The sequence below is a fragment of the Triplophysa dalaica genome, chromosome 21, assembly GCF_015846415.1.
Source record: "Triplophysa dalaica isolate WHDGS20190420 chromosome 21, ASM1584641v1, whole genome shotgun sequence".
In the NCBI taxonomy this organism is placed as follows: domain Eukaryota; kingdom Metazoa; phylum Chordata; class Actinopteri; order Cypriniformes; family Nemacheilidae; genus Triplophysa; species Triplophysa dalaica.
In genome coordinates this window covers 12,913,305-12,938,548 of record NC_079562.1, presented here as the reverse complement: position 1 = coordinate 12,938,548, position 25,244 = coordinate 12,913,305, and the positions used below count along the sequence as shown (strand labels likewise).

General features: G+C 37.5%; 4 protein-coding genes across 4 annotated transcripts; all 4 read right to left on the bottom strand.

Annotated features, from left to right (window-relative positions):
- Window positions 1-439: 439 nt before the first annotated feature.
- On the bottom strand, window positions 440-3,590 carry atp5f1b (ATP synthase F1 subunit beta). Its single transcript, XM_056734983.1, has 10 exons — window positions 3,439-3,590; window positions 2,658-2,831; window positions 2,385-2,559; window positions 2,128-2,249; window positions 1,865-2,049; window positions 1,607-1,765; window positions 1,404-1,526; window positions 1,088-1,300; window positions 807-1,008; window positions 440-704 (listed from the first exon to the last, which is right to left on the bottom strand). The coding sequence occupies exons 1-10, from the start codon at window positions 3,539-3,541 to the stop codon at window positions 607-609; spliced, it is 1,554 nt and encodes a 517-aa protein (XP_056590961.1). The 5' UTR covers window positions 3,542-3,590; the 3' UTR covers window positions 440-606.
- Window positions 3,591-5,366: 1,776 nt separating this feature from the next.
- On the bottom strand, window positions 5,367-6,529 carry LOC130410579 (transmembrane protein 275-like). The gene has a single exon (XM_056735323.1). It carries the CDS (start codon window positions 6,385-6,387, stop codon window positions 5,854-5,856), a length of 534 nt encoding a protein of 177 aa, XP_056591301.1. The 5' UTR covers window positions 6,388-6,529; the 3' UTR covers window positions 5,367-5,853.
- A 2,015-nt stretch (window positions 6,530-8,544) lies between these two features.
- On the bottom strand, window positions 8,545-15,081 carry mknk1 (MAPK interacting serine/threonine kinase 1). Its single transcript, XM_056735456.1, is given in 14 exon segments — window positions 8,545-10,013; window positions 10,094-10,137; window positions 10,374-10,538; window positions 10,628-10,822; window positions 10,915-11,010; window positions 11,112-11,167; window positions 11,249-11,353; window positions 11,428-11,501; window positions 11,890-11,969; window positions 12,107-12,204; window positions 12,440-12,500; window positions 12,503-12,540; window positions 12,752-12,839; window positions 15,054-15,081. Coding segments are annotated over 12 exon segments (1,200 nt in total). The 5' UTR covers window positions 12,539-12,540; window positions 12,752-12,839; window positions 15,054-15,081; the 3' UTR covers window positions 8,545-9,823.
- Window positions 15,082-16,533: 1,452 nt separating this feature from the next.
- On the bottom strand, window positions 16,534-20,945 carry mob3c (MOB kinase activator 3C). Its single transcript, XM_056734820.1, has 4 exons — window positions 20,702-20,945; window positions 18,609-19,114; window positions 17,368-17,570; window positions 16,534-17,121 (listed from the first exon to the last, which is right to left on the bottom strand). The coding sequence occupies exons 2-4, from the start codon at window positions 19,024-19,026 to the stop codon at window positions 17,092-17,094; spliced, it is 651 nt and encodes a 216-aa protein (XP_056590798.1). The 5' UTR covers window positions 19,027-19,114; window positions 20,702-20,945; the 3' UTR covers window positions 16,534-17,091.
- Between the last annotated feature and the right edge of the window lie 4,299 nt (window positions 20,946-25,244).

The following is a 25,244-nucleotide window of genomic DNA, read 5'->3' as shown; positions in this document are numbered from 1 at the left end:
AAAAAAAGGCAACACTAAATCATGGTTTGTTAAAAGGAAGTATTTTGTGAAAGTTGTTCTCATGACAGATTACAAAATAAACCCGTTTTGTTTAAAAACTAGGATGGTTTCTCTCTGCTCTTTCCTTTCATGGCCATTAAATGTTTCATTTTATCTGAATTCTCATTGAATATACGTTTCATTGGTTCCTTTAAAGATGAACAGTGCTTTGATAAACAGGGTTGCTAGTACTTCACATTTTCTATTCAGCTTTTAATGTATCCTGTTAGGCTTGAATTTGTTCTAGTTTAAATTTAATTTTACAACTGTATAGAATTAACCTGCAGTCAATTTACAAAAGAAAATCTTAAAGGATTTTTTTTTACTTGAAAAGGCCATAATTGAATACAGAAATTTCTATTTAATTACAAATTACCATCAAGACAAGTAAAAGAAACCGTTCACGGCAAGACAGTTTTATTTCCACCTTGATTAATTGGAAACATTAAATAGAACTTTCAGGATGACCGTCGACAAAGATACAATTGCATTTTGAATGTGACATTACAAACCAAGTGCTCCTCCTTTCCATTCAGCCCACCCCCAACACATTTAAAAGTGACTTATTTACGAATGTTCCTCAGCAAGTTTCTCTGCCTTCAGGACGACCTCCTCAATTGGCCCCACCATGTAGAAGGCCTGCTCGGGAAGTGAATCATACTCGCCTACAGAAAAAAAAAACATGGTATGAATAAAATATAGAACCATGTCAACAGACCTGGACTACCTCGACGCTTCTAGGAGCAATAAGTACGAACAAAACTCACCACAAAGAATAGCCTTGAAGCCTTTGATGGTCTCTTTCAGGGGCACAAGTTTGCCCACGTGTCCAGTGAACACCTCAGCAACCTGGAAGGGCTGGGATAGGAACCTCTGGATTTTACGGGCACGAGCCACGGTCAGCTTGTCCTCCTCAGACAACTCATCCATACCCAAAATAGCAATGATATCCTGCAGGGATTTGTAGTCCTGAAATATAGGAAGAAAGATTATGATTTGTGCTTCAAATATGAAGACCCTCAAGAACCCAATAATCCTCTTAATTTACCTGGAGAATCTTCTGCACACCACGGGCTATGTCATAATGCTCATGTCCGACAATGTTGGGGTCCATGATACGGGAGGTGGAATCCAAAGGATCCACAGCAGGGTAGATACCCAGCTCAGCAATAGCACGAGACAACACGGTGGTGGCGTCCAAGTGAGCAAAAGTGGTAGCGGGAGCAGGGTCAGTCAAGTCATCAGCAGGCACATAGATAGCCTAAAAGAAATCAAACAGTTTCAATGTCATGCCAGCACTGCAAGTCATACAGGGAAGCAAGAAGTGTGGTGTTCTGCAAGCCAATAGGATTAAGGGGATGTACCTGCACAGATGTGATGGAACCCTTCTTGGTTGTCGTAATTCTCTCCTGCATGGTACCCATGTCAGTGGCCAGTGTGGGCTGATAACCCACAGCAGAGGGGATACGACCCAACAGGGCAGACACCTACAGAGAACAAAGCAAAAACATCAGGTTAAGGGCAACAAAGGTTCACATCTGCAAAAACAGACATCAACAATCCTGACCTCTGATCCAGCCTGAGTGAAACGGAAAATGTTGTCGATGAACAGCAGCACATCCTGTCCCTCCTGGTCACGGAAATATTCAGCAACGGTCAGCCCAGTCAAAGCCACACGGGCACGGGCACCTGGGGGCTCATTCATCTGTCCGTACACCAGCGCCACCTAATGGGGGTAACACCAACACGGTCATGACAATTGCTTGCAGTCATTCATTTTCGTTTTGGGCCAAGGAACCCACAAGGAAGAAACGCCTCAAGTTACCTTTGAGGTGGTGTCCTTCAGGTTGATGACACCAGACTCAATCATCTCATGGTAGAGATCATTTCCCTCACGGGTTCTCTCTCCCACCCCAGCAAACACGGAGTAACCACCGTGAGCCTTGGCCACATTGTTGATCAGCTCCATAATCAATACGGTCTTACCCACACCAGCACCGCCAAAGAGACCTAAACAAATCAGAAAACATTTTAAGATAGTTCACGGACCATTAAAATTTATTTAGTTTGCATTGGAGAGTCACATACCAATCTTGCCACCCTTGGCATAGGGGGCCAGAAGGTCCACGACCTTGATTCCCGTGACCAGAATCTCCTGCTCGACACTCATTTCAACAAATGCTGGGGCCTCAGCGTGGATGGGGGCAGTCCTGAGGAACGAAGCACGACATTCCACATAAACAACTGCAGCACCTTAAACTCTACAAAAGCCTCCGTTGATAAACTAGCCAATGAATATCGAACAAACTTTGTAAAGAACAACAAAGCACAAGGACATTACTCACTGTTTTGTGGAAATTGGTCCCCTCTCATCAATGGGCTCACCAATGACATTCATGATCCTGCCAAGCGTCTCGGGTCCCACAGGGATTCTGATGGGGGCACCAGTGTCAAGCACCTTCTGACCACGCACCAGTCCTTCAGTACCGTCCATAGCAATGGTGCGGACGGTGTTCTCCCCTAAAAACAAAATGATTCTTGTTAAAATGAATGTCTATTAAACTTTTTATGTATAAACTATTACACCTGTGTTTATTATTGAGAATATTTTGCATTACCAAGATGTTGAGCCACCTCCAGGACTAGCCTGGAGTCACGGCCGGCCACCTCCAGGGCATTGAGAATGGGGGGCAGATCCTCGTCGAACTGGACGTCTACGACGGCACCGATGACGGCGACGATACGTCCGCTGGCAACGGCGGCAGCTGCGGCTGGAGCGGCATATTCCCTGCCTGAAATAGGAACATGGACCAATGACATCAAATGACACTTAGATTTTATTTAATAAATGTAAAAGATTGTCTGTATTTACTTTGTCTTAATTTCGTTAGTCAAAACATGCTTGTGAATGAACGTGACGCCAGGAAATGTTCTAACGTTAGGAAGAGTCAACGTCAATACGTCTTAATGCAATCTATTTGCTGCACATGTCGTTCAAAGAAATAAAGAAATGATTTATGAACACAATTCTTAATAAAGTATTTACATTTTAAAACATTGACATGTTTATCTGCACCATGACCTCGCGAGCTTGTAACACAGTTAGCACCGCGAGCTTCTACTTCATGACACATAAAGGTCATTCGTGGTATGTCACGAATAAGAAAATCTCGCTCTTATAAACTGCTGTATAACATAATAACATTTCATATGTATCGTGAATCAACAAGCAGATTGTCGTTTCGGTAAAATCATTCAATGAAAAATGACGTTAGAACTTTGCGGCCTGCACTTGAAGCCCGCATGCTCCCATTTAGCTGTCTCGCGCCGCTGGTGACGTTGCTGTCATAAGAGATGCGTTAAAACGAAGCATTAAAAAAATAAATGATATATTCTTACGAGATAACAGTGCCGGAGCTCCTTTGAGAGCCTTCAGGGGGGTCACCCCGGGCTTGAGAGCCTGCAAAGCCCCGGTACAGCAGCGTCCAACAGCTCCCAACATTGTTAAAATGGCTGAAGGTGGATCGGGACAGAGGCTCACGAGCTTATATATTGCCGCTCAAGTCCAACACTGCGCATGCGTGACAGACATGGCGACACGGCAACTAAACGTCTGCGCATGCGTCTGTGTTGAAGGGCAGACTGGGCATCGATACATTGAAAGGAAAAGACATGTGTACAGTATAAGCTGCTACTTGAACAATGATATGGAAGTTTTTGCCTAAACTATGTATAGAAAAACCGCACTTTTGTATGTGAATTTTTATTACAATAATGATTATTCCATCGTTTTAATTATTATTAAAATAAATGTAAGTGTAAAACAGGTGGTATGACTGTGTAATGTAATTTTACTTTGTATCTTGGTACATATAAAAAATGTTTTGAGCACATAAGATCTGAGCATTAAACGCAGTAGAAATCTCACATTTCCGTATAATTAGTAGTGGCAATTCATAGCCTGTCTTTATATGTATAACCACTAGGCGCCGCTGTTGTATAAATGTATAGCTGATACCGAAAATCTCGATTTGGCATTGTGACAGAGAGGACACTATCAGCACTTAAATATATATGGCTGATTTTTATTGTTCAGTGTTTGTCTAACATTGGTCTAAAAACAAGATTAGTATACCGAGTGCAATGTTGTGGTTGCTTATTGTAATGAAGGTCATTGATCCCACTATGATGAAAGTTAGCCGTTACAAATGGACAGAAATAAAACATTGAATCTTTCAACACATTATATACAGGCCTGGAACCTAAATGTTATGTTTACTAAACAGGTTTGCAGGGACCTTCATTCAATCCATGTGCATGTGTCATTAGAGTTGTTTAATGATGTAGAACAAGCAATGATTAGGCAGTGAACTATAATAATAGCATCTATGATGACAATGTGTTTAATTGTACAATAAAAATCAGGACCTGATGCAAAGGAAGGATGTGTAGCAATTGTTTCAGCGTCCAGAGCAGTAATTGTGTTGTGTACACAGATGGTGCTCCAGCACAACTGAACAAACAGGCCTGATCTCTTACAAGCACTAGCAGCACATTTTTGCTTTGTACGTGTGTGCATGATAAGAGAGGATTTCTTATGTGAAAACATAAACCTGCTCAGGTTGAGTTTGAAATGTTTTGATGCCATCTGACAACAAACTCTGTTGGTAGAGCATTGTCTGTCATTGGTCCTGTTCCCAGGGAGAAACGTCTGCCAAATGCATACATGTAAACCACAAAAAAAAAATTTGTGTCACGTTTTTGAACAGCATGGGGTTTTCAGTACTATATGTGAGCAAAGGGTTACGTTTAAATAATCTTGACTATTTCCCTTATTCAATCAGATAGTCAAATCAAATTTTGTTGTTGATGTTTCAAGTGAGTTTATTTAATGACTCCAGACAGACAGGAAGGATAGTGGATGTGGTGGTAAATATGTTGAAAACAACATTATGTGAACTGTAAGCAACATACCCACAATGCACTTACAACATACTAATTATTTGTTTACAATAAATAAATCAAAATGGGAAAAAACAAATCTCCAGTGACTGAGACAGATGCTAGTGAGTCTAGTGTGTTCTCAGTTATATTTATTGATAAACAAATACTGAATGGTACAACAACATATTATGCAAACATTTATAAATTCTCTTAAATTCTTTTATGTCACGTTATTTACTTGATATTAGCGTATTACATAAGTCACACTATACTGTATAAAGTAATAAGTACAACAATATTACACTTTTTATTCTTTAAAAACAATCAGACAATTTACAAAATCACACAATATCTTTATGTAAGAGAAACTCTTTCATGGCCACTAAATGATCAATATGGCAGAAATGTAATATGAAATGTAACATTTTTCCAAAAAAGTTACAACTGTACAATTGTACAAAACCCAATTCCTTTGCAATTTCTCACATTTTTCCAAATGAACTGAACTGAATAAGCACAAATTGTTCCTGATCTTCTATTTCGAAGTGACTCACTTCAACTCACATTCAATTTGCTTTGTCAGACAAAAGGATGAGTTTATTCGATCAAATGGTTTAAAATGACTTCCTTTCATTTCCGAGATAATTAGTCATTAGACGTTTTTCTCATTTTAACAACAAATTCTTCCTCCAATGGCAGGACTGGCAGTGCAAGCTCATGATGCTGAACAGAATGTATTCCTGCCCCTGTAAAATAATTAGCCCCCAGTCTGATTTGCTGCACGTCTGCCCATGCATGTCAAGAAATATTATTTTGTTTCCAGATCAGACATGCGTTCGCTCTCCTTCAAGCTGCCTTGCAGGGCCCAAACTATGAGTCTGATTCATCAACGATGTTCTGTAAATTCACAGCATTTCCCTTTGAGGAGTCTTGCGTTTGAAGTGGGCGGGGCAGTGCAACAGGAAGGTGGGTGGGGCTGCAGTGGAAGGAGGGGCTTGGAGAGTTTGTTGGACTGAGTTGGATGGCTGTGGTATCCTGAAGTGTAGGTTCACTATTCTCCATCTCAAACTCAGCTCCGCCCATCCTAATTGATGGCCAGCGTTCCCCTCCCGCAGACATACGAGAGGTTGGGGCAATGGGGCGACGGCTATAGAAGCAACACGTGCCAAAAAATGAAAAGGCCACCAGTAGGAGGATGGGTCCGATAATGATGGGAGGATTGTTGAAGGGGAGGAGTTTGTTAAAGGCAAGAGCGCCTACCAGGGTGATATTAATGCCTGCCAGCATGATACAGAGACCGCAAGCACAACAGAGAGCCGGGGAGGGAACCCTCTGCGAACGGAGCTTTCTCCTCCTACCATCCTTTTTCAGAACAGGACGGGCATCTTCATCAGAGAAAATCATCCTCTTTAAATAACACTGACCTTGTCACACATCACAGGGAGGGAGAGGGAAAGAGTGTGAGGGAGTAAGAGACAGAAAGATATCAAATAGAACATTGGGTATTATGTATTTGTATAGGTTATTTTAACCCAACGCTCAGCTTTTTCCATATCCTCACATATCCGTCGATCCTCATATATCTTCGTGCCTGTTTGTGTGTCATGGAAGCATCAGGGCCAATTCAATTAATGCTGTCAAGACCAGATGAGTCTGATTACAGTACCAAATAACTCAACTTAATACTCAGTGTGTTTGTGTGACAGATAAAAATGTTTTGTAATATGATATGATATGTCTATAGGCCTATATTGCACATGCTGGATATTGCTATAAACATTTCTGTTTCTATTAAGCATTGCTCTTTTTAAATTTCAAATTGACACAAACAATTATTCTTTGCTGAATCTATAAGGAACAACTAAATTATTAAAATTACATAGATGATAAAAGTGGATCATATCTAAACACCATCAGAACTGTTTTAAAAGGCTAAGATGAAAAAACACATACTTTACTGAGGCTTAATTTGTGCTTTTTTCTAACAATCCTATAAAATCTTATAAACAGGCACTATTTGTAAAATAGTTACAAATTCCCGAGAGATCAGGTTGGAATTGATGAAACAGGTTGTTTTCTCAAGAAATGTAAAATTTTCTTCTATAGCCAAAAAGCCTTAAATGCACCTATGGCATTACATAAAACCTATAAATTAGTATGATAAAAACTTTATTAATAATAATATGTCAATTTATCTGTCTATATAACATGGTAAAAATATGGTGACACCTCACAATAAGGTTGTATTTGTAGTCAATGCATTAGTTAACATGAACTAACAGTGAACAATATTTCTACAGCATTTATTCATCTTATTTCATGTTAATTTCGAATACATTTTTAACATGAAAAGTTTATATTGTTGACATTGTAATGTACCATGAACTAATATGAATAACTGACATTAAATGGTGAAAACTAGGCTATAGGATAATTGTTGCCTATGGGCCTGTTAAAAAACACAAAACATCGAAAGTCAACACCGACTATACACATTGCACTGCGTCTTATTGTTATTAATGGATAATAAATATACAAAAACGTAAAAGGTATAAAGTAAATTCAGTAGGCCTACCTTAAACTCGACGGAAGATGAAAGAGCTGAATGATCCTGTCCTCTTTCAAAATGCGTCTTCATGAAGTCATTGAGAATTGTTAAGGTTTCTCAACTTCAGATTCTGAACGAGCGCATCATGTCACTGCCCGTTTGGATGCCGCGACTGGTCCACATCTGAACGCTTCGCTCACGATATTCTTTTAATGTAAAACAATTCGCTTCATTACCGCACGGGGCGCTCTCGAGTTCAAACTCCACACACTGTACAGTACTTCAATCAGAGATGACTACATACTGTGGGTGTGTTATCCTCTTTTATATTAACCTTTCAGATCTATCTAAAGCATTACAATATCAGGAACAACTCAAACATTTGATATTTAAAATTCAGTATGAACTGAAAACAAGAGGAAAGCATACAGTAACTGTCGCAATATGTTTAATCCAAGGACAAGAGCCCTATCTGCCTGCTGTGCACTGCCAATGAGGGATGACAATAGTACATTCATATAAAGCTTTCAAAGCAGCCTTGAGGAACGGTTTAAAGATCCACTCTTCTGAGCTCTCTGGACATCTTTATCTTTAATGGTTTTATTTTGAGTGTAAAGATGTGTTCTTTAGATTGGATAGACCTTAATTTAGACCTTAGACCTTGTTGCCATGGAAATGATGTGGCTGTAGTAACTCAGAAGAACAGGGTAATACACTGTTTATGGTTGAACATAATTGAAGAATATAGATTGACCAGTATGTATAAGAACAAAACGCTAACATAATAAAAGTGTAAAGCACAACACTAATTCAACACCAAGGTCATGGGTTTGATTCCCAGGTAATACACAAGCTAATAAAATATACATCTTTAATAAAAAATGATTGTCACTTGCAGAAAAGTACAACTCCCAAACGCATAAATATGAGATCAAATTCAAAGTAACCTGATTGCAGTTGTAAACATATCTAAACATAATTTTGGTGTTATTAATAAAGACATTGTCTCCATGTTTCAGTGCAAACTGCTTTATTTTTTTCAAAACCGGAACAATGAAATAAACACTGCTTTGTCCTAAATCCCAAAGTTTTGAGGGGTTTAGACGGCGATTCCATTGATATCATTCCTGAACAAACTCATCTGTAAAATCATACAAGCATTGAGTACTGCATAGACATAAAGATGAGGAAGCGCCCAGTGTCACCTACAGTATATGAAATGTTTTCCAACACATCGTCAAAAACATATAGACTTAATATAGACAGCCAAATGCATGCACAAAATGCTGACCAAATAGCATTTTGAGAAAAGATGAAGAAGATATAACGTTTTAAAATTGTATAATACAAAAGGCAAACATAGGCTCATTTAGCTGCTGTTACTTTTGCAGTTGGAAAGCACATTAGAGGCCCTGCCCCCAACTATGGCACAATTTCCAGCGAATAAAAAACTAAAAATAATAACTTAGCTACTATTGTCCTTATTCCTAGAAAAACTCTGCACATTTAAAATAAAATATTTTGTGTCACTCTAAATAAAATAGAACAGTTTATAAAAGAAAAGCATATACTATTATACTGAAATATACATGAAAAAATTAACTTTTCTAAAAGACAAAAATAATTCCTGTGTAATATTGACAATAACTAATGCATGTAATATTTGATCAGAAACTTAATAAAGCTAAATACAGCATCTTTCTAAGTATGTTGCTTTTGGAAAGCATAGCTCACATAGACTCCAACTCAACAATAACAATGAGGTAAAGCCAAGAGGTCCAGTGTTTTACAGTAATTGAAAGATACATTTTAAGTGTGTTTTAAAATATTTAAAAATAACTACAAAAATGGAAATGCACATTTAAAACATCGCTGATGTAATAACATCAAAATTAAAGTCTATAAATTCCCTCACATCCAAGTACCTTTTTATATGTAGCTGAGAAACAAATCCAGCCATAAATACTGTATGTTGTAATAAATATTTAAGTATCAACGTTTAAAACACATATCAAAAACTCTGGAAGCAGGATATTGATGACAAACATAACCCTGCAGCACACTTAATGCAAAACTAATTCTTTTTGGTGTGCATATTTAGTTAGTTGGCTCCTAGTCAGCACCCGTGTTGTCTATAAATTAGTGTGTTGTTACTAATTTTCAAATTAGTGTGTTGTCTGGCTACATAGAGGCTACGCTGCCCAGGAGAGATCTTATACATATGTGAAGCATTGTAACGCATCATAAATGAGAGTGCATGTATCATTCAATCACCTGTGACCCGAGCATTTGTTAAGTATTGGTGCGTAGTGCCTGAGATTGTGCTCGGCGACGTGCTAATCTAGAGTTAGACGGTGGTGAAAGTCGCATGGAGCAGACAACGGTCCCAAAGTCTTCTTGCTCCTCTTCTTGCTGAGATAGTTGCCGGTTGAATGCGATGGCTTCTGCCGCGAACTGCGTGAGGTCTTTAGTGCTCCAGTTTCTGCAGGTTAAGCAAAGGACATGGTTAGAAACACAGCATAGACACAAAGTCAAGTGAATCTATCCATCTAATTCAAATACCTTTGGAGAACACGAGGTGTTGAAAGAACTCTTTCAGGTCCATTCTGAAAACAAAATAGCACAGAGTTGGACACAGTAAACTTGTTTTGACATTTTTTGCTCATTTTGAAGGACGACGACTCCAGTCCCCATTCACTTTCATTATATTTCAAATGTCTGAGTTCCGTTAAAAAAATAAAACAACATAATACAATTTTCATCTTAAATTTCAATATTTCTTTAATGAAATGAATACATTGTTAATATTAAGTCATGAATAACTATAGAGCAAAAAACTCACCCCTTGCACCCAGGGGTGCTTCAGGACCTGAGCGGCACTCAGGCGTAAAGTGGCATCTCGCACTAGCAGCCGTGAAATCAAATCTTTGGCATCGTCTGAGATCTTTGTCCAAACTCCATCCCCACATTCGTACTTTCCATCTTGAATTCTCTCAAACAAGTTGTTCTGAAGAGTAGAACAGAAAACGTTTAAGTCCCAAGGGGGATAAAGTGAATTCTTTGCAGATCACCTTGTTGCAAGCTAGCGCGTCTTACCTGACAGGCACGGCATGTCTCTCCTCGTTCCCAACCGCAGTTGGTGCCGCAGTGGCCCGTGAAGGGGGGGCTCCCGCTAAGGAGAATGTAGAGAATGACCCCGAGGCTCCACAGGTCACAGCGCTTATCATAGAACGAAGCCTCATCCATGAAGACCTCAACCACCTCGGGAGCCATGTACTCTGCCGAGCCACACTACAGCAGAACACACCACTTACTAAATGGTTTCCTACTCTAAAATGCTACTTAGTTCAATTCCGTGAGAGCAAATTTAAGGTTGTGTTTACCGGTGTGGTGAGCTCAGGGGTGGTTATTGGGGTACAAGCACTGTTCAACTTGACTCCACTGCCGAGGTCAAAATCGCAGATCTTCACAGGAGACACCTGAACGTAAGGTCACGCATCACATTTCACAATTCCAAAAGAGCAGATGTGAAAGTCTTGTTCTCACATACATGTTATCAAAAACAAACAAGATGGATTACCTTATCAGTATATTCGCACAGGATGTTTTCAGGTTTGAGGTCCCTATGAGCGATTCCTACGGACGGAGAGCAAGGTGAATTTCAACAAACAAACATACTCTGTTCAATGGTCAGAGGAGTAAAGCTGTAGTATTTACCTTTGTTGTGTAAAAAGTCAAGAGCGTTTGCTATATCCCTGACAACATGACTAGCTTCTCTCTCATCAAAGTATTTTCGACTCTGGATGTGCGTTAAAATAGTACCTGAGAGGACAGAAGAATGACAGATTTACTAAAATTGATAATGTATAAGTGAGAGTTTTTATGACTCTGCTTACCTCCACACAACTTCTCAAAAACCAGATAAAAACGGTTGTCATCTTCAAAAAACTGAATGAGTTCCAGAACATTCCTGCAGAAACACAACAGATACAGTTGAATTGGCAAATGCACTTGATAATTTACACTTTGTATGCACATAACTATTAAAAAATAAAATCATGTTTTTATTGAAGGGATAGTTCACCCAAAAATCTGTCATCATCTACTCGCCCTCACCTGTATAAATGTCTTTGTTCTGCTTAACAGAAAGGAAGATATTTGGAAAAATGTCAGTAACCAAACAGATCTCATCCCCCATTGACTACGATAGATGGTATTTATTTTCCCTATGGCAGTGAATGCAGGAAGAGATCTGTTTGGTTAATGTTAATGTTTGGTTGAGTAAATGATGAAAGAATTTTCATTTTTAGGTGCACTATCCCTTTAAATATATTGACTACTGAGGAAGTAAAACATACTTATTTCCTTGGCACTGGTAGAGTGTCTCCACCTCTCTAAAAACTCGGCTGCGACTGTGACCTGCGTTCTTCTCGATTATCTGTGAAAAAAAACATGCGAGGTCATTCAATTAGTCTGTTTTACGAAGACCTGATATGGTGCTTGAATAACATTTGAGAAAAAGGTTTGTTACTTTTGTGGAAGCAGTGACCAAGTTTAACAATGTTGACATCTCACCTTCACAGCATATTCATTTCCATTCTGTAAACTCACACATCCCTGGACTTTAGCATAAGCCCCCTGACCCAGCAGTTCATCAGTCAGCCTGTACAGATCTACAGCAAACACACAAAGAAGAGTTTATTAACACTGTACCAAACAGTGCAATCGAAAATTGGTTTTCAAAACACATTTGCTTTCAAAAGACTACCCTAACTTTCATTTACAGCCTACATAATGCTGGGAATAAAGCGAGAGTAGTAATCCTGAAAGATAACAAAGACCAAAAACATATTGTAACGATTATTTTTTGTTATAAATCTTTTGTGATGAACTGTTTTGATTCTGTACCACAAAATTTGCCAGTGAAACTGTCGGCGGTCCGAGTTCTGCGCTTCTTCTTCCGCGTGTAACAGGATCTGTGATGTTCACCGGTTGACTGTTCTCCATTCCTAACCCAAACATTAAAAACACAAATGGTAACAGAACCTTAAATATGTTCCCATATTTATTAAAGGATAGTCTTTTTCAACATTTCTCTTAATATAAATTGACAGCCACTTTAAGGTATTGGTAGGTTAAATTTACTAAAACTGTTCACATATTGGCTATTTATGCAACAGTTTTTTTTGTATTTGAAACATTAGCACTGAGCAGATGTACCTGCAGGGGTTTGGGAAGCAGTGAAGGGGGCATAAGAAAGCAGACCACAGCTCTCCACCTGACCTGATGAAAGATTGCCAATAGTTATCTGAGATATGGTGAGCAGAGAAAAGATAATTAAAGGGGTCATATGACACGGCTAAAACGAATATTATAGTTTGTTTTAGATGTGACAGAAGTCTATTTGAATTATAAAGAGAGACCGTCTTTGTTAAACCAACCACATATTTTAAATCTACAGTACTAATTTCTCACTAGAAATGCAATCCAAAGTTAATTAAAGATGAAAAATAAACTTTAATTAATAAACAAAAATATGTTCGAAGCAGTGCTTCGGCCGCCTTTTAATTTTTTAGAGAAGGATCCTGCTCGACCAATCACCTTCCTCGCATGTTGTTATGGAAACGACAGGCCTCGCTACTCGCTTTCTCTGTCAGAAAAAATGCTTGACGTAGGGCGTTTTCTTCAGAAAAGTTGAACTTTTTTAAAAAGCGTTCGTGACTGTTTGGAAAACACGGTTTACTCCATAAGATTATAATGTAAAACAAACGCTGGCAGCTTAAAAAATGAAGTCAAGTGTGAACAAAGCCTTTCTTGCTCATTCATTTGGGCGGTCTTAGTCCATTCCAGAGCCATTGAGAGAGAGTTCTGCCAACGGAAGTCCGAAACGCTGGAGTGTCACGTGATTCATGGAGCCTTCCGATAGTTCCAGGAAGTTATGTTTTCTCTTTAAATGATTTACTGGTAACTTCCGGGAACTATTGAAACTGTGAAAAATCCATTGGAGTCAACGAAGAAGACGCGACTCTCTTTCTCAATGGCTCTGGTCCAATCATACCACAAACTGACGTAGATTTGTGGGGGTGTGGTTACACGAGGCGTTTCAGGCAAGTCTGGGTGAGCATTTGCTTTTAGAACGAATGCATCTTTTGTTCTGACACTTTAATATTCGCAATTTTACGTGTCTAACACATGCATGTGCAACTTATAATACACCAAAGACACAGAAAAACACGTATTCGCGCCATATGACCTCTTTTTCCTACACATAAAATAAAATGAGCAGTGTTGTAGTGGCCATATACATGATTTGTGGAAAGAGGCGTTGCAGATAAACACAGCTGATGTTGAGCAATTACTGAAAGTAGTGTTTAGCTGAGCATTACCCTATACACACACTAGCTATATCTTAACAAAAGAATGTCTACAACAGCTTCATTAGTATATTCATGACATATTCTGTGACTTTAAACGCGAACTACAGCGAAAGAGGAAGTTCACATGTGTGCGACACATGCTGTGTTGTGTAATAATCCGATCTCACACACTGACCAATGCTTTCATGTTAAGCGTTTCAAAACTTCCGACACAAAACACAGACTGCACCTGACAACTTTGTTTACTTATTTATACACAGTGTAACACTTATAAATACAACAGAGTGAACATGCGTACTTTTGTGATGCATTTTAGTACCTGACATGAGCACTGACACGATTATTCCCGAAACAGCTCGAGACTGTTTGAGCGACAGCGCCTCAAGAAGAAGAGCTCGTGACGTGAGGTATCATCTATCAACGTCAACTCAGCGTAACGTTACTCAAGATATAACAACCGGTTTTCGAGCTTGTTTAGGTGAAATCATGTTCATAATATTTATTAATGATCTCGTTTCCGCCTTACGTTATACTCCCGCTTTTATGACACGTCGGTCAACCTGATGTCATTTTCAGGGGAAATCCCGCAAGTTCAAACCGGGATGTTACAGACTTCTGTATCACATAATGAACGTTACAGTTCGGTTTACATCAAAAAGCGAATTAGATAATAGAGGACAAGACTGACGTGACATCTAAAATATCGGCTAGGATTTAACAGTAAGTTACGCCGATAAATACGATTTGCTGCAATAGGCGGAACACCATAATAAAAAAAAACACAAAAGGAAACGGACGACACACATGAACTGATTAAAGAAATAAGACAAGTGTCCAAAAGCTACATTTCCCTCTTAACGCCGGCAGAAATGAAACAGTGCTGCTAACCTAATAGCTACAATGTTGTGAGAAGTACACACCTCCAAGTGACTATTAATTAACAAAGCTCACAGAAGCGTTAGTTTGCGACCAAAAAGCCACTGAGCGTTTCAAAAACCTCTGACGCGTATTAAGTGACCTGTAAAGACACTTTAACATATCACACAGATGCAAACACCAGCGAGCGCTGCTTGGGCACATATGTACCATGATAACGTTATACATCCAAGCCAGTGAAGCCACGTATATTAAAAGAAACATCAAACCTGGAAATTGAAGCCGAATGGCCATCATCCACAGGAGCAGTGAGGGCTGGAGAACAACACTGAAACACAACAGAGCCATACGAAACGCGCCAACTGCCCTTCTACTGATGCACACCACTGGGAGCTGCACCAATCCTACTACGGAGAAGGCTCTACTCATGAATAATGAAGTACACGTTTGGTTTACGTATGAACGTATGAAGAACGTAATTAATATTCATTTCCGCAGTAACGTTAGGTTTTATATTCCGTGCTTTAAAGTAATGTTTCGTTTTACTTTATTATAAATATTTATATTGAAAATAGTACAATTAATGCATTTCAATAGTATGTATAACAATGCGTTTGTAAACATAATAGAAAGGAATAAATTAACATAAGATTTCTGTTCACTGGTTATTAAACAATTTTTCACAGTTTTTCACACAGAGTGATGCAACTGGTTTGGTTTCAGTTCAATAATGCAAGACTTGCCATTGGTTTAATGTCATGTTATGTTTAAACTCGTGTAATTCATTTGTCTTTTAATGTTGTTGCTACCACCAGCCAGTGCCTTTTATGAAAATTCTTCCCCAAGGCCTGCAGTGACGTGAATTGTGTTCCCACGTTTTGCTTTATATTTGCAGTTCTTTTAATAACCATTTTTTTTTTTTTACGTTGTAATTCTAACCTACAGCATAAATTCCCATTTTTTGGTTATAATGCAGCTTTATAATTTTTTTATTCTACACTAAATTGGTTAGATAAATTTCCGTCAGCTAATGCACATGCTTCAGATGCTGTAATTAAAGGGACAGTTCACCCAAATGGGATATTTCTGTCATGAATTATTCATGGCTATAATACAAATCATACACTTGCAGACTTTAAAAAAAAGTTTCAGATGGATAGAATAACTGATTAAATCTGCAGGATGGCACAGACTTTCTGCAACAAGTCCAGACTGAAAATCTGAGCAAAAGTCTTGTAGTGTATTTTAGCCTATTTGTTCCAAAACCTGTATAAATGTCTTTGTTTGGTTGTGCACAGAGAAGATATTTGGACAAATGCTTGTAACTAAACAGTTCTTGGACCCCCTTGATAACAACTGTAGGAAAAAAATTAAAAGGCAGTCAAAAGTGCCCCAGAACTGTTTGCTGTCTTACATTCTCCAAAATATCTTCTATTGCGTTCATCAGAACAGTAGTAGTTTTATGTTAATCAACGGTGTCCAAGAACTATTGAGTTTTAAGCATTCTGTTAATTTTCTTTCTCTTTGTTCATCAGAACAAAGAAATGTATACAGATTTGGAACAAGATAAAGACAGAATTTAAATTTTTGGGTGAACTATCCCTTTAATGCATATTGCATTGTATTAACCTATTTAATGTTATGGACTTAATAAGCATAATAAAAATCAATCAGTCACAGATGTGGTTTTCCAAGGTCCCATTCAAAATGTAATCATGTAATTTCTTGAGGAAAAGAAGTCAAAAGATGTCAAAAAGAAAAATGTATTTGAAACTGGTTAACATGCAATAAAAACAGCACATTTTTAAAACTAGATCTGAAATTCGAAAAGTACTGATCAGTACTGTTCATCATCAGTCACAGGCATAATGGTTTATGTACATGCATGCTCTGGTTATATAAAGGTAAGAGATGGCGTCTGTCCCTGTACAGAGTCAGGAATGTACACTGTTCCACTATTATTAGTTCAGAACATGCCATTTCAAGAAAAGTTACCTGAAGGACAAATATCTTCAAAGTCACATTATGAAGTCTTCTAAAATATTACTCAAGCCAACATTTGATGTAACTACTTTTTGTTTTTTCACTCATAGTTAACACTGATAAACTATTCTTGCACAAATTGCAAGATTTGAAACTATTTAAGATCCAAAATATAATACAACACAGAATTATACAAAAAATCTTTGATCTTCGATCAGAATTTAAAAACAGTACATTGTAGTTTTGACCTGAATGTTTGAAATAATTTGTTTACTGGCTCATTTTTTAGTTTTGTGCCAGGGCACATCCATTCTCCACATTCTTTCAGTGGCAGATCTTTTCTGTCATTTCTTTCTGTAAAGATAGAAAAGGGTTAATAGAACATCATTAAAAAAACAGCATAGTACATTTGTAAAATATATTGAATAAAACTGATTATCGGATAATATACATTTGATGCACACTGTCTTTATCTATTTAATTTTTTTATTATTTTCTTGCACAAATTGAGAGTCAATGATTTGCCACTCATCCTGGATTACCTCCCCCCCATTGACATATGCCCCTCTAATAGCTGTAATTAAAACACATCTATCTCACCAAAGGCCTCAACTCTGACTGGTCGATGAGGGTGAACTCAGAGATAAAGAAATAATAGTGTTTGTAGCAGGTGTTTATGTGAGCTTCCGCCCCCATATTGCAGATGATGTCAAAGTGATGAATGTAGACATGTACAAACACCCGAAACAATCTGCTCAGGATCTTCTTGCAGACCTGTTGGAAGTTTTTAGGAAAGGGGACTCCTACGAATAAAAGAACACTAGTGTCACCCTTTTATCACAGCATATTAAAATGTTAGGCTTTGGTGCGAATCACTGAACAAAATAAATTGTATTTGTAGTCTTTCATGACATTGCACTCCATTGTACATAATGTTTTATATTTCTGTTTTCTGATACTTTTTGACATGGATTTTTATATTGACCGCTAGGCGTCAGAAGAAAACATATGCAAATAGAAGAACACCAGCAAATTCAAAAAGCATCTTTATTTGTTTGGCAAAACATATGCCCTACAAATTCTCGTAACATAAATAAACACAGAAACGTGCTGCAAGTGTCATAGGCGACAACAGAAGTGTTTGAGTATAAAACCGATGCACCTGGCTGGAATGGGCATCATTTTACCAAAGACACCAGATGAGAAGCTTACATCCTTTAGTCAAAAACTTAGAATTTATATTGGGTTCTATACTTTTGTGTCCATTACGTTAATTGTAGGTTTTTGTTTGTTTGTTTTAACATCCTTAACATAACCCTTTGGACTAAGCTATCATAACGTAAGCACAACATTAAACTTTTACTAAAATTGTTTATTATGGACACTACGAAATGAAGCGTGTCCCAGCCAGGTGCATCAGTTTTTGAGTCCCCTGAAAAACACTTCCGTTGTCGTCTGTGAGACTTGCAATGCATGTCTGTATTTGTTTGTGCTGCGGGAATTTACAGTGCGTTTCTGTGTTTGTTTAGTATGTTAAGCATGTGTCGCCAAACCAATAAAGATGCTTTCTGAATTTTCTGGTGTTTTTTCTATTTGCATGTGTTTTCTTCCGTTGCAGCACTGTGAAACCGAGCAGCCACCGTACATTTTACCATACAGTCAACAAAAAAGCATGATTCTAATTCGTTTTTTATTAATATCCTATTGGGAAATATGTCTGATTATGGAGCGAAAAGGGTTTACAAACAGCCTTTCTTGTTAGCTTAAAGAGCAGTATTATCAACCCAATCCAACTGGTGAACCTGTCTGTGGAAACATTTTGGATTTCACCCTCAACACACCTACTCGTGTAGGAAAGATGTCTTCGTTGTTGATAAGTGATTCGATCCAGTTCATGAGAAGGTTCATGTATATAAGAGCAGGCAGCTTGGTGGGCTTCTTGTACTGATCCCCATCCTGCCACCTGTATTCATAACGTGGCCCACCGGACATGATGGGGCATGTCTTCTCATTGCAGAACTCACTGACCGTCCCATAGATGAGATTGATACGATTAAAGAAATCCACCACATGCACCGCTATCCAATCGTTAATGCTCTCCCCTTCTGGCAGCTGTACAACTTTCCTAAGGTCCAGGCCTGATTTCAACGAAGCTTGGGCTCTTTTATACAGCTCAAAGCGCTGTGTTCCAGGTTCGAAACGCTTCCGAGGCCGAAATGTCTTATCTTTGCTGAAGACCTGTCCCAGGCAAAAATCCATTGGTGATCTGAGGAGGCTGATTGAGAGGTGGGCCACCAGTCAGGATTGTTTACACTGATTCCTTGGGTTTCATCAAATGGGGAAGTTTCTGCAGAGCAAAAAGAATAATGGTATGCCTTAGATCAGGACTTCTAAATGGCTAAAGTAATCTTGGAAATGCCTGATCAGCACAAAATGTGGTCCTATACAGAACATTGCGTTGTTGATATGAGACGTAGGGCCACTCATCCTATCCCCCCTCCAAAAAAAGAAACCAAATGTAATTTAAGTTTAGCAGTGATAATAAACCAATGTGACTCTAAAAAAAATTGTCAGATTAGACAGATGGGAGAGATTTACAAAATGTCAACATTGGGACTAGACCAAGAAAATTACTATGTGAGCAAATAAAATAAAAATTCTGTCATCATTTACTCCCCCTCTTGTCATTTCAGACCTTTATGACATTCTTTCATCCGCAGAACACAAAAGAAGATGTTAAAGAAAGTTGGTAACCGAACCGCACTGGCCCCCATTCACTTCTAATGTAGGGACACAACACCAATACAAGTGAATGGGGGCCACTTAACAACATTCTTTAAAATATCCTATTTTGTGTTCTGAAGACGAGAGACAGTCATACAGGTTTGAAATTACAAGAAGGTGAGTAAATTATGACAGATTTTTATTTTTGATTGAACTATCACTTTAATGTCTCAGAAATGCATTTTCATGAACATTTTATGTTCATAAACTTGACAGTTTCTTAATTAAACGCTTTATTCACCTACTAATGAAAGGATCTCGGTATCCATTTAGAGAACATCATGAGGATCATTATGTCAGGTTTATGTGCAATTAAAAACATAAATGGATTTGGCATTTTCTATTGCAGACAGAAAATGTCAATGGGTAGGGAGGTCTAACCTACAATGACCAACATTAAAGATAGAAAATGAGAGTAAATGAAATATCCATTAAACGCCTATTAGTACCATGTGGGATTAAGATTTGTTTAATAATATTATCAATGAATCTGAGTGTTTCTAAGCTACTGACTGAATAAAATGGATACTTGCCCAAACTATTCATATTCTTTTCCTCTGCACTTTCAATGCATTTATGTTGGCCTTTAAAGAATAATATCTTGTTATATACATCCCCATTTTCCTGCGTCTGTTCCAAATAACTAGAAGGAGATCATTTTTCTCTTTAGTTTTGCAGTCAAATCTGTCTTTATTTAACTCTTGGCAGTTTATCTGATTTTGAGTCCATCCTCTTTTTGCTTTATTTTTGATGATTCAAATTGGAATATTGCCTCACATTGTTTCTTCGCTTCATCTCTCTTTTCTTTTAGAACTGTTAAAAGTACAAATATTACAATCAACACAATATAGCATCCTGTTCTTAAACCAAATAGAGCGGTGAAGGTTTGCTTTAATCTTCAAAAGATGAATGGATATATTAGACAGAGGAGGTTTTATTCCACCCCCTCCAGTCACGTCAAACACTGGCATGTCTGATCACGCATTCTTCAAGCACCCACGTCACATGAGATCTAACGTTGCTGCTCAAAATGTGCCATGTGAAAGCGACATAAATGAGAGCAGATAGTCTTAAAATATTGTAAATGAAAGCAAATAAGAGTAAAGAAAGGGATTAGAGAGGAAAATAAACATTTCTTTCCCTGCTGTACCTGGCTCTAGTCCCACTGAAGACACATGGAATGTAGAAGGATTTGTGGGAAATCTGAAAAGAATTCCTCTTTTCTCCAAGAGGGCAGAGTGTCAATCCAAACTATCCTGTAAAAACTTTTTCTCTGATTCCCACTCATCGGTTACAATTACTGTACGAAAATGGATCAAAACAACAAGTAGAAAAGTTATGTGGCTTCCCTTTCTGTGAATGATGTCACATCCTGGTTTTGTCTGGTAGGCCCGTTGTCTGTTTGTGTGTGTAATGTGTGTTCGGGGGAGTATGAAGTTAAAGGGGAAGATTTCATTGGTGGTGGGAGGAGCCGGAGTCTTTAAAGTCCAGTCCTACATCAAGCCACATCCTTTGCCTCACCCCCTAAACTTTCATTGTGTTTTGGCTTCATTCATTCAGCAAAGAATGTTAAACTCAGGACAATTTGATCCAACAAGTCTGGAATGCTGGGATTCATGCATTATCTAAACTCAATTGCTTCACGTTTTCTTTCTTTCTTTTTCTTTCTTTCTTTCTTTCTTTCTTTCTTTTCTTTCTTTTCTTTCTTTCTTTCTTTCTTTCTTTCTTTTTGTCTTTCTTTCTTTCTTTCCATCTGTCTTTCTTTCTTACTTTCTTTCTATTAGCCTACATGTGTATAATTTTAAAGTTAAATGAATTAATTAACTTTTAAAATTAGTTGAATAACATACATTGATTTAAAATATATTTGAAGTTTAGAATTCAATGTTATGTTAAAGCTGTACTTATCAATTTATTAAATTAATGCAAATAAATCTTTGGTCTATATTAATTTACAGAATTCATTCTGATGAATTGTAACCTATAAATGTGAAGAAAATTAAGAAACAAACAACCTCTAAATCTATCAGCTATAAATGCTCTTTCTAAGTACACAATGTGCTAATGTACTAATGTAATTGCTACCGCTAACCACTAGAGAGAAGTATTTCGTTTCCTAAATACTGACAAATGGAAAAATCCATAGAGTCAAGTCTAGCACAAAGGTCTTTCTATTAAAAATTATAAATTCATACTCTCTGAATTAAAATACTGGAGAAGACCAACGAGTTTATAATAGATATTGGAATAAATATTGCTCTTATGCTTTTAGTTGTCCTAATGTTTGACCCAATTGCTTCCATTGTTGACCCAACTTGTAAGTCGCTTTAGATAAAAGCGTTTGCTTAATGAATAAATGTAAATAAAGATTTGGCTGACGAATGGTCAGAAGTTCACTCTTACTGAAGGTCAGAAGTTCACTCTTACTGAAGGTCAGAAGTTCACTCCTACTGAAGGTCAGAAGTTCAGTCTTTGGCTGAATGTCAAAGTTCAGCCTTACAAATATTTATACTGTATGATAAAAATGGGATAAATAGAAGGATTTAGAAGGCTGGCTCAGTGATTTGGTTTAGTTTAGATTAACTGGACGTCACTGTCGATAAAATGACAAAGGAAAAACTAAAAATGATTCTGTCCAATGAAGGTCATCCATTGCATACAGAATTTAACAATTTTATTCAGTGAGATACTGGTGGATACCTCAGTGTAGTACTAAAACTGTGGTTCGCTGAAGTCTGATAATTATTTTAAATTATTGTTTTGTTTCATGCATTGTCTATATGTATTGCATTTGTGTGTAAGGTGGCAAATATGTTTCCCCAATTGTGGGGATTAATAAACCTTTCTAGCTTGAGTTGAATTCTGTCAACTTCCCATGTATCATGGGGAGAAAACTAATTGTCAGAGTAACATTAATTCGATCAGAAAATGACCACGTCAGTTGTATGAAGCAAGCGGACTACAAGTTACTACACTTCTACTATGTGTCAAGGGTGTGTCAGTCTCTGTAACCCCTACTCTACATTGTTTACAATCCCGCTGATTCTAAAAACCACAACCACACCCCGTGTACCCTAAAAGTATTGCGTGGAGTAGCATTTTCTTTTTCTGTCCTCTAGAAGTCTTCATCTGACCTTACTACATGCTTCTGTCCTCAATATTTACGTTCTTTGTATGGCTGTGCAAAATTTCTCATCTCATCCTAGAAATATATTGATTATATATACATTTTTATATGCATTATCATTCATTGAACAGTGCATTTGTTTGATAGTCTCCAAAACTTTTTTGTGTTTGTTAAACGTATCCTAAACTGGTAGTGCAATAGTAAGATGATTTTTAAGTCTTTCATATGGTCTAATCTGGGTTGCTCAGGGCCTTTCTGTTACATCAAGGGAGTCGATTTGGGTAGGGAATATTTAGGGAAAACTAAATTGTCCCTAACAATAATTTCGACCGAACAATTAATACAGAATACACATATACTGTAATGTATATAACCACTGATGTCTGTCTGTGTCTTATGTATTACTTAATTTATTCAACATTTATTTATCCAGGAATCATTCACACAGACGCACACACACAACCACGCAAACACATGTCAATAAGAGCATTTAACAGACTCAGAGTGATTTTTAGTTTTTTTGTCAAATAAAACAGCTACTCATACATACATGACAAAAAAACGAGACAGTTAGATTTGTCTGAAGTATATTATGGCATTTTTTCACAGTTTTACCTTTTTTATGTTTTATTTAACAATTTTAACTTTTATGATACGTTTGTTACAACATTGGTTTATTTTAGCCTATGCAACCAGTGTTTAGTCCTACCATTAAAGGGGTCATATGGTACGAACACATGTTTTTCTGTGTCTTTGGCACGTGATAAGTTTCCCTTGCCTTTTTTAGACACGTTAAATTGCTTAAATTGAAGTGTCTGAACAAAAGATGCATTCTATCTTAATGCTCACCCAGCCTAGAACGCCTCGTGCAACCACACCCTCTCAAATCTAAGTCAGTTTGTGCAATGATTTGACTAAGACCACCCAAATGCATACGCAAGTAAGCTGGGCGCACCAGTTAGTACAATTGCTTTTGATCCTAATGATTTGTTCAGACGCCGTGCACCACCAATTGTGTCATTTTATTTGGTGGCAGAAGCAGCTAGCCAAGATGTAGCCCAGGTGGAGAGACAGAGAAAGGGTCACAGGCGATTAAGCTTTTAAAACTTGATTATGTTATTTGTTGTGCATTATACTTGGGTTGCACTGTTATAGAAGTCCATTAAGCACTCAGTCAAGTATACAGTAGTTTTAAAAATATAGGCATAGGAAAAAAGTAGTTTTTATCCAGACTGCAGATGCAGTTAAACATGCTGTACAGTAATACTGAATGGCTAAATTTATATTAAGGTGTATTGCTAAGGAAAGTGATCGTGCTTAAGATAGCAATCGACAGTGTAGCAATGAGAGTGAAAACAATGCAGAACAGTGTAGAAAACTATTTCAAATAAAACTTATTGGTGCTTGTTAAAAAGGCAAGTGCCTTGTATAAACTCCAACAGACACCAATACGAATGCCTTAATGTTTTGTGTACTACCTCACATTTCTAGGAAACCACAGCATGCAGAAGAACAGTCATTTTAAGAGTTCACCTGAAGGACAGAATAGATGAACACAACAGATAGACTCATACATAGATAACCAAACAGACAGATAGATAGCTAAATACGTGAAAATACAATATCATAAACAAACCGAAATAATACATACAGTAAGGCTACATGTTTTTCATATTTTCACATCATATATGATACACGTCCCAATTTAGTTGTTTTTAAGAATTTGTAACAAAACCAGAAAAGGACAGAACAGATGAATACAACAGATAGACAAATACAAACGGATAGCTACAAATAGGGCTGGATCTGGGGGGCTAGGGGGAGACGTTTTCCTTGGACCCCTTCAAAAAAACATTAAAAATGAGTCGTATGCCACACAATTGACAAAACAATCCTAAGGAATTTACTGGACATATTTGGCAAGTATAAATTACAGCATCATGTATTATTCAAACAGACAAAAATGCATAGAAAAAGAAAGAGCTTACTGAAAATAAAAGCAAACAATTATTACAGTTTTATCTGTTATTAGAATTATTGAATTGAAATTGATCCTCTGGTGTACTAATGTTTTTTTGCCATTCTTCCTGGTTTTGACTAAATAAGCTAACGTGTGCAATATTTGCCTAACCTCCTGAAATGTTTCTCAAAGCCGAACTTTGAGTTTACAGCACAAATGCCACATGAACAAGGTTTGTGATGTTTTAATCTTTTATACGCTTTCATATAAATAAAAGATTTCAGTTGTGTACACGAAGAGCTAAAAAGGGACACATGAGCAAACAAACAGAAAATGTATATTACACATAACATAAATATACACTATTTTATCCATAGGATTATAATACACCAATGTACAAGTTTAAATAAAGACTACCTCCATTTAAATGAACTAAAATGGTTCTGAACTTTAGTCATCAAGACATGGTTGCGTCTCAAATCTTAACGTCGATCAGCTTGATTGAAGAGTGGCACTAGGACGGCGCCCATGATGCGCGCACCTGTGACGCCCTAAAAAGGCAGCTCCATGTTCATTACGACACAGCCTACGACCTGCCCCCTCGCG

What these genes read in the sequence shown, in the direction of transcription:
- atp5f1b (XM_056734983.1), bottom strand. Translation starts at nt 3,541, where the DNA reads ATGTTGGGAGCTGTTGGACGCTGCTGTACCGGGGCTTTGCAGGCTCTC. An exon ending in TGCCAAGGGTGGCAAGATTG is followed by an intron (nt 2,050 to 2,127) that starts GTATGTGACTCT and finishes TGATTTGTTTAG; the next exon opens with GTCTCTTTGGCGGTGCTGGT. An exon ending in GTGTGCAGAAGATTCTCCAG is followed by an intron (nt 1,009 to 1,087) that starts GTAAATTAAGAG and finishes CCTATATTTCAG; the next exon opens with GACTACAAATCCCTGCAGGA.
- LOC130410579 (XM_056735323.1), bottom strand. Translation starts at nt 6,387, where the DNA reads ATGATTTTCTCTGATGAAGATGCCCGTCCTGTTCTGAAAAAGGATGGT.
- mob3c (XM_056734820.1), bottom strand. Translation starts at nt 19,026, where the DNA reads ATGGATTTTTGCCTGGGACAGGTCTTCAGCAAAGATAAGACATTTCGG. An exon ending in CATCTTTCCTACACGAGTAG is followed by an intron (nt 17,571 to 18,608) that starts GTGTGTTGAGGG and finishes TTTTATTCGTAG; the next exon opens with GAGTCCCCTTTCCTAAAAAC. An exon ending in AGTCAGAGTTGAGGCCTTTG is followed by an intron (nt 17,122 to 17,367) that starts GTGAGATAGATG and finishes CTATCTTTACAG; the next exon opens with AAAGAAATGACAGAAAAGAT.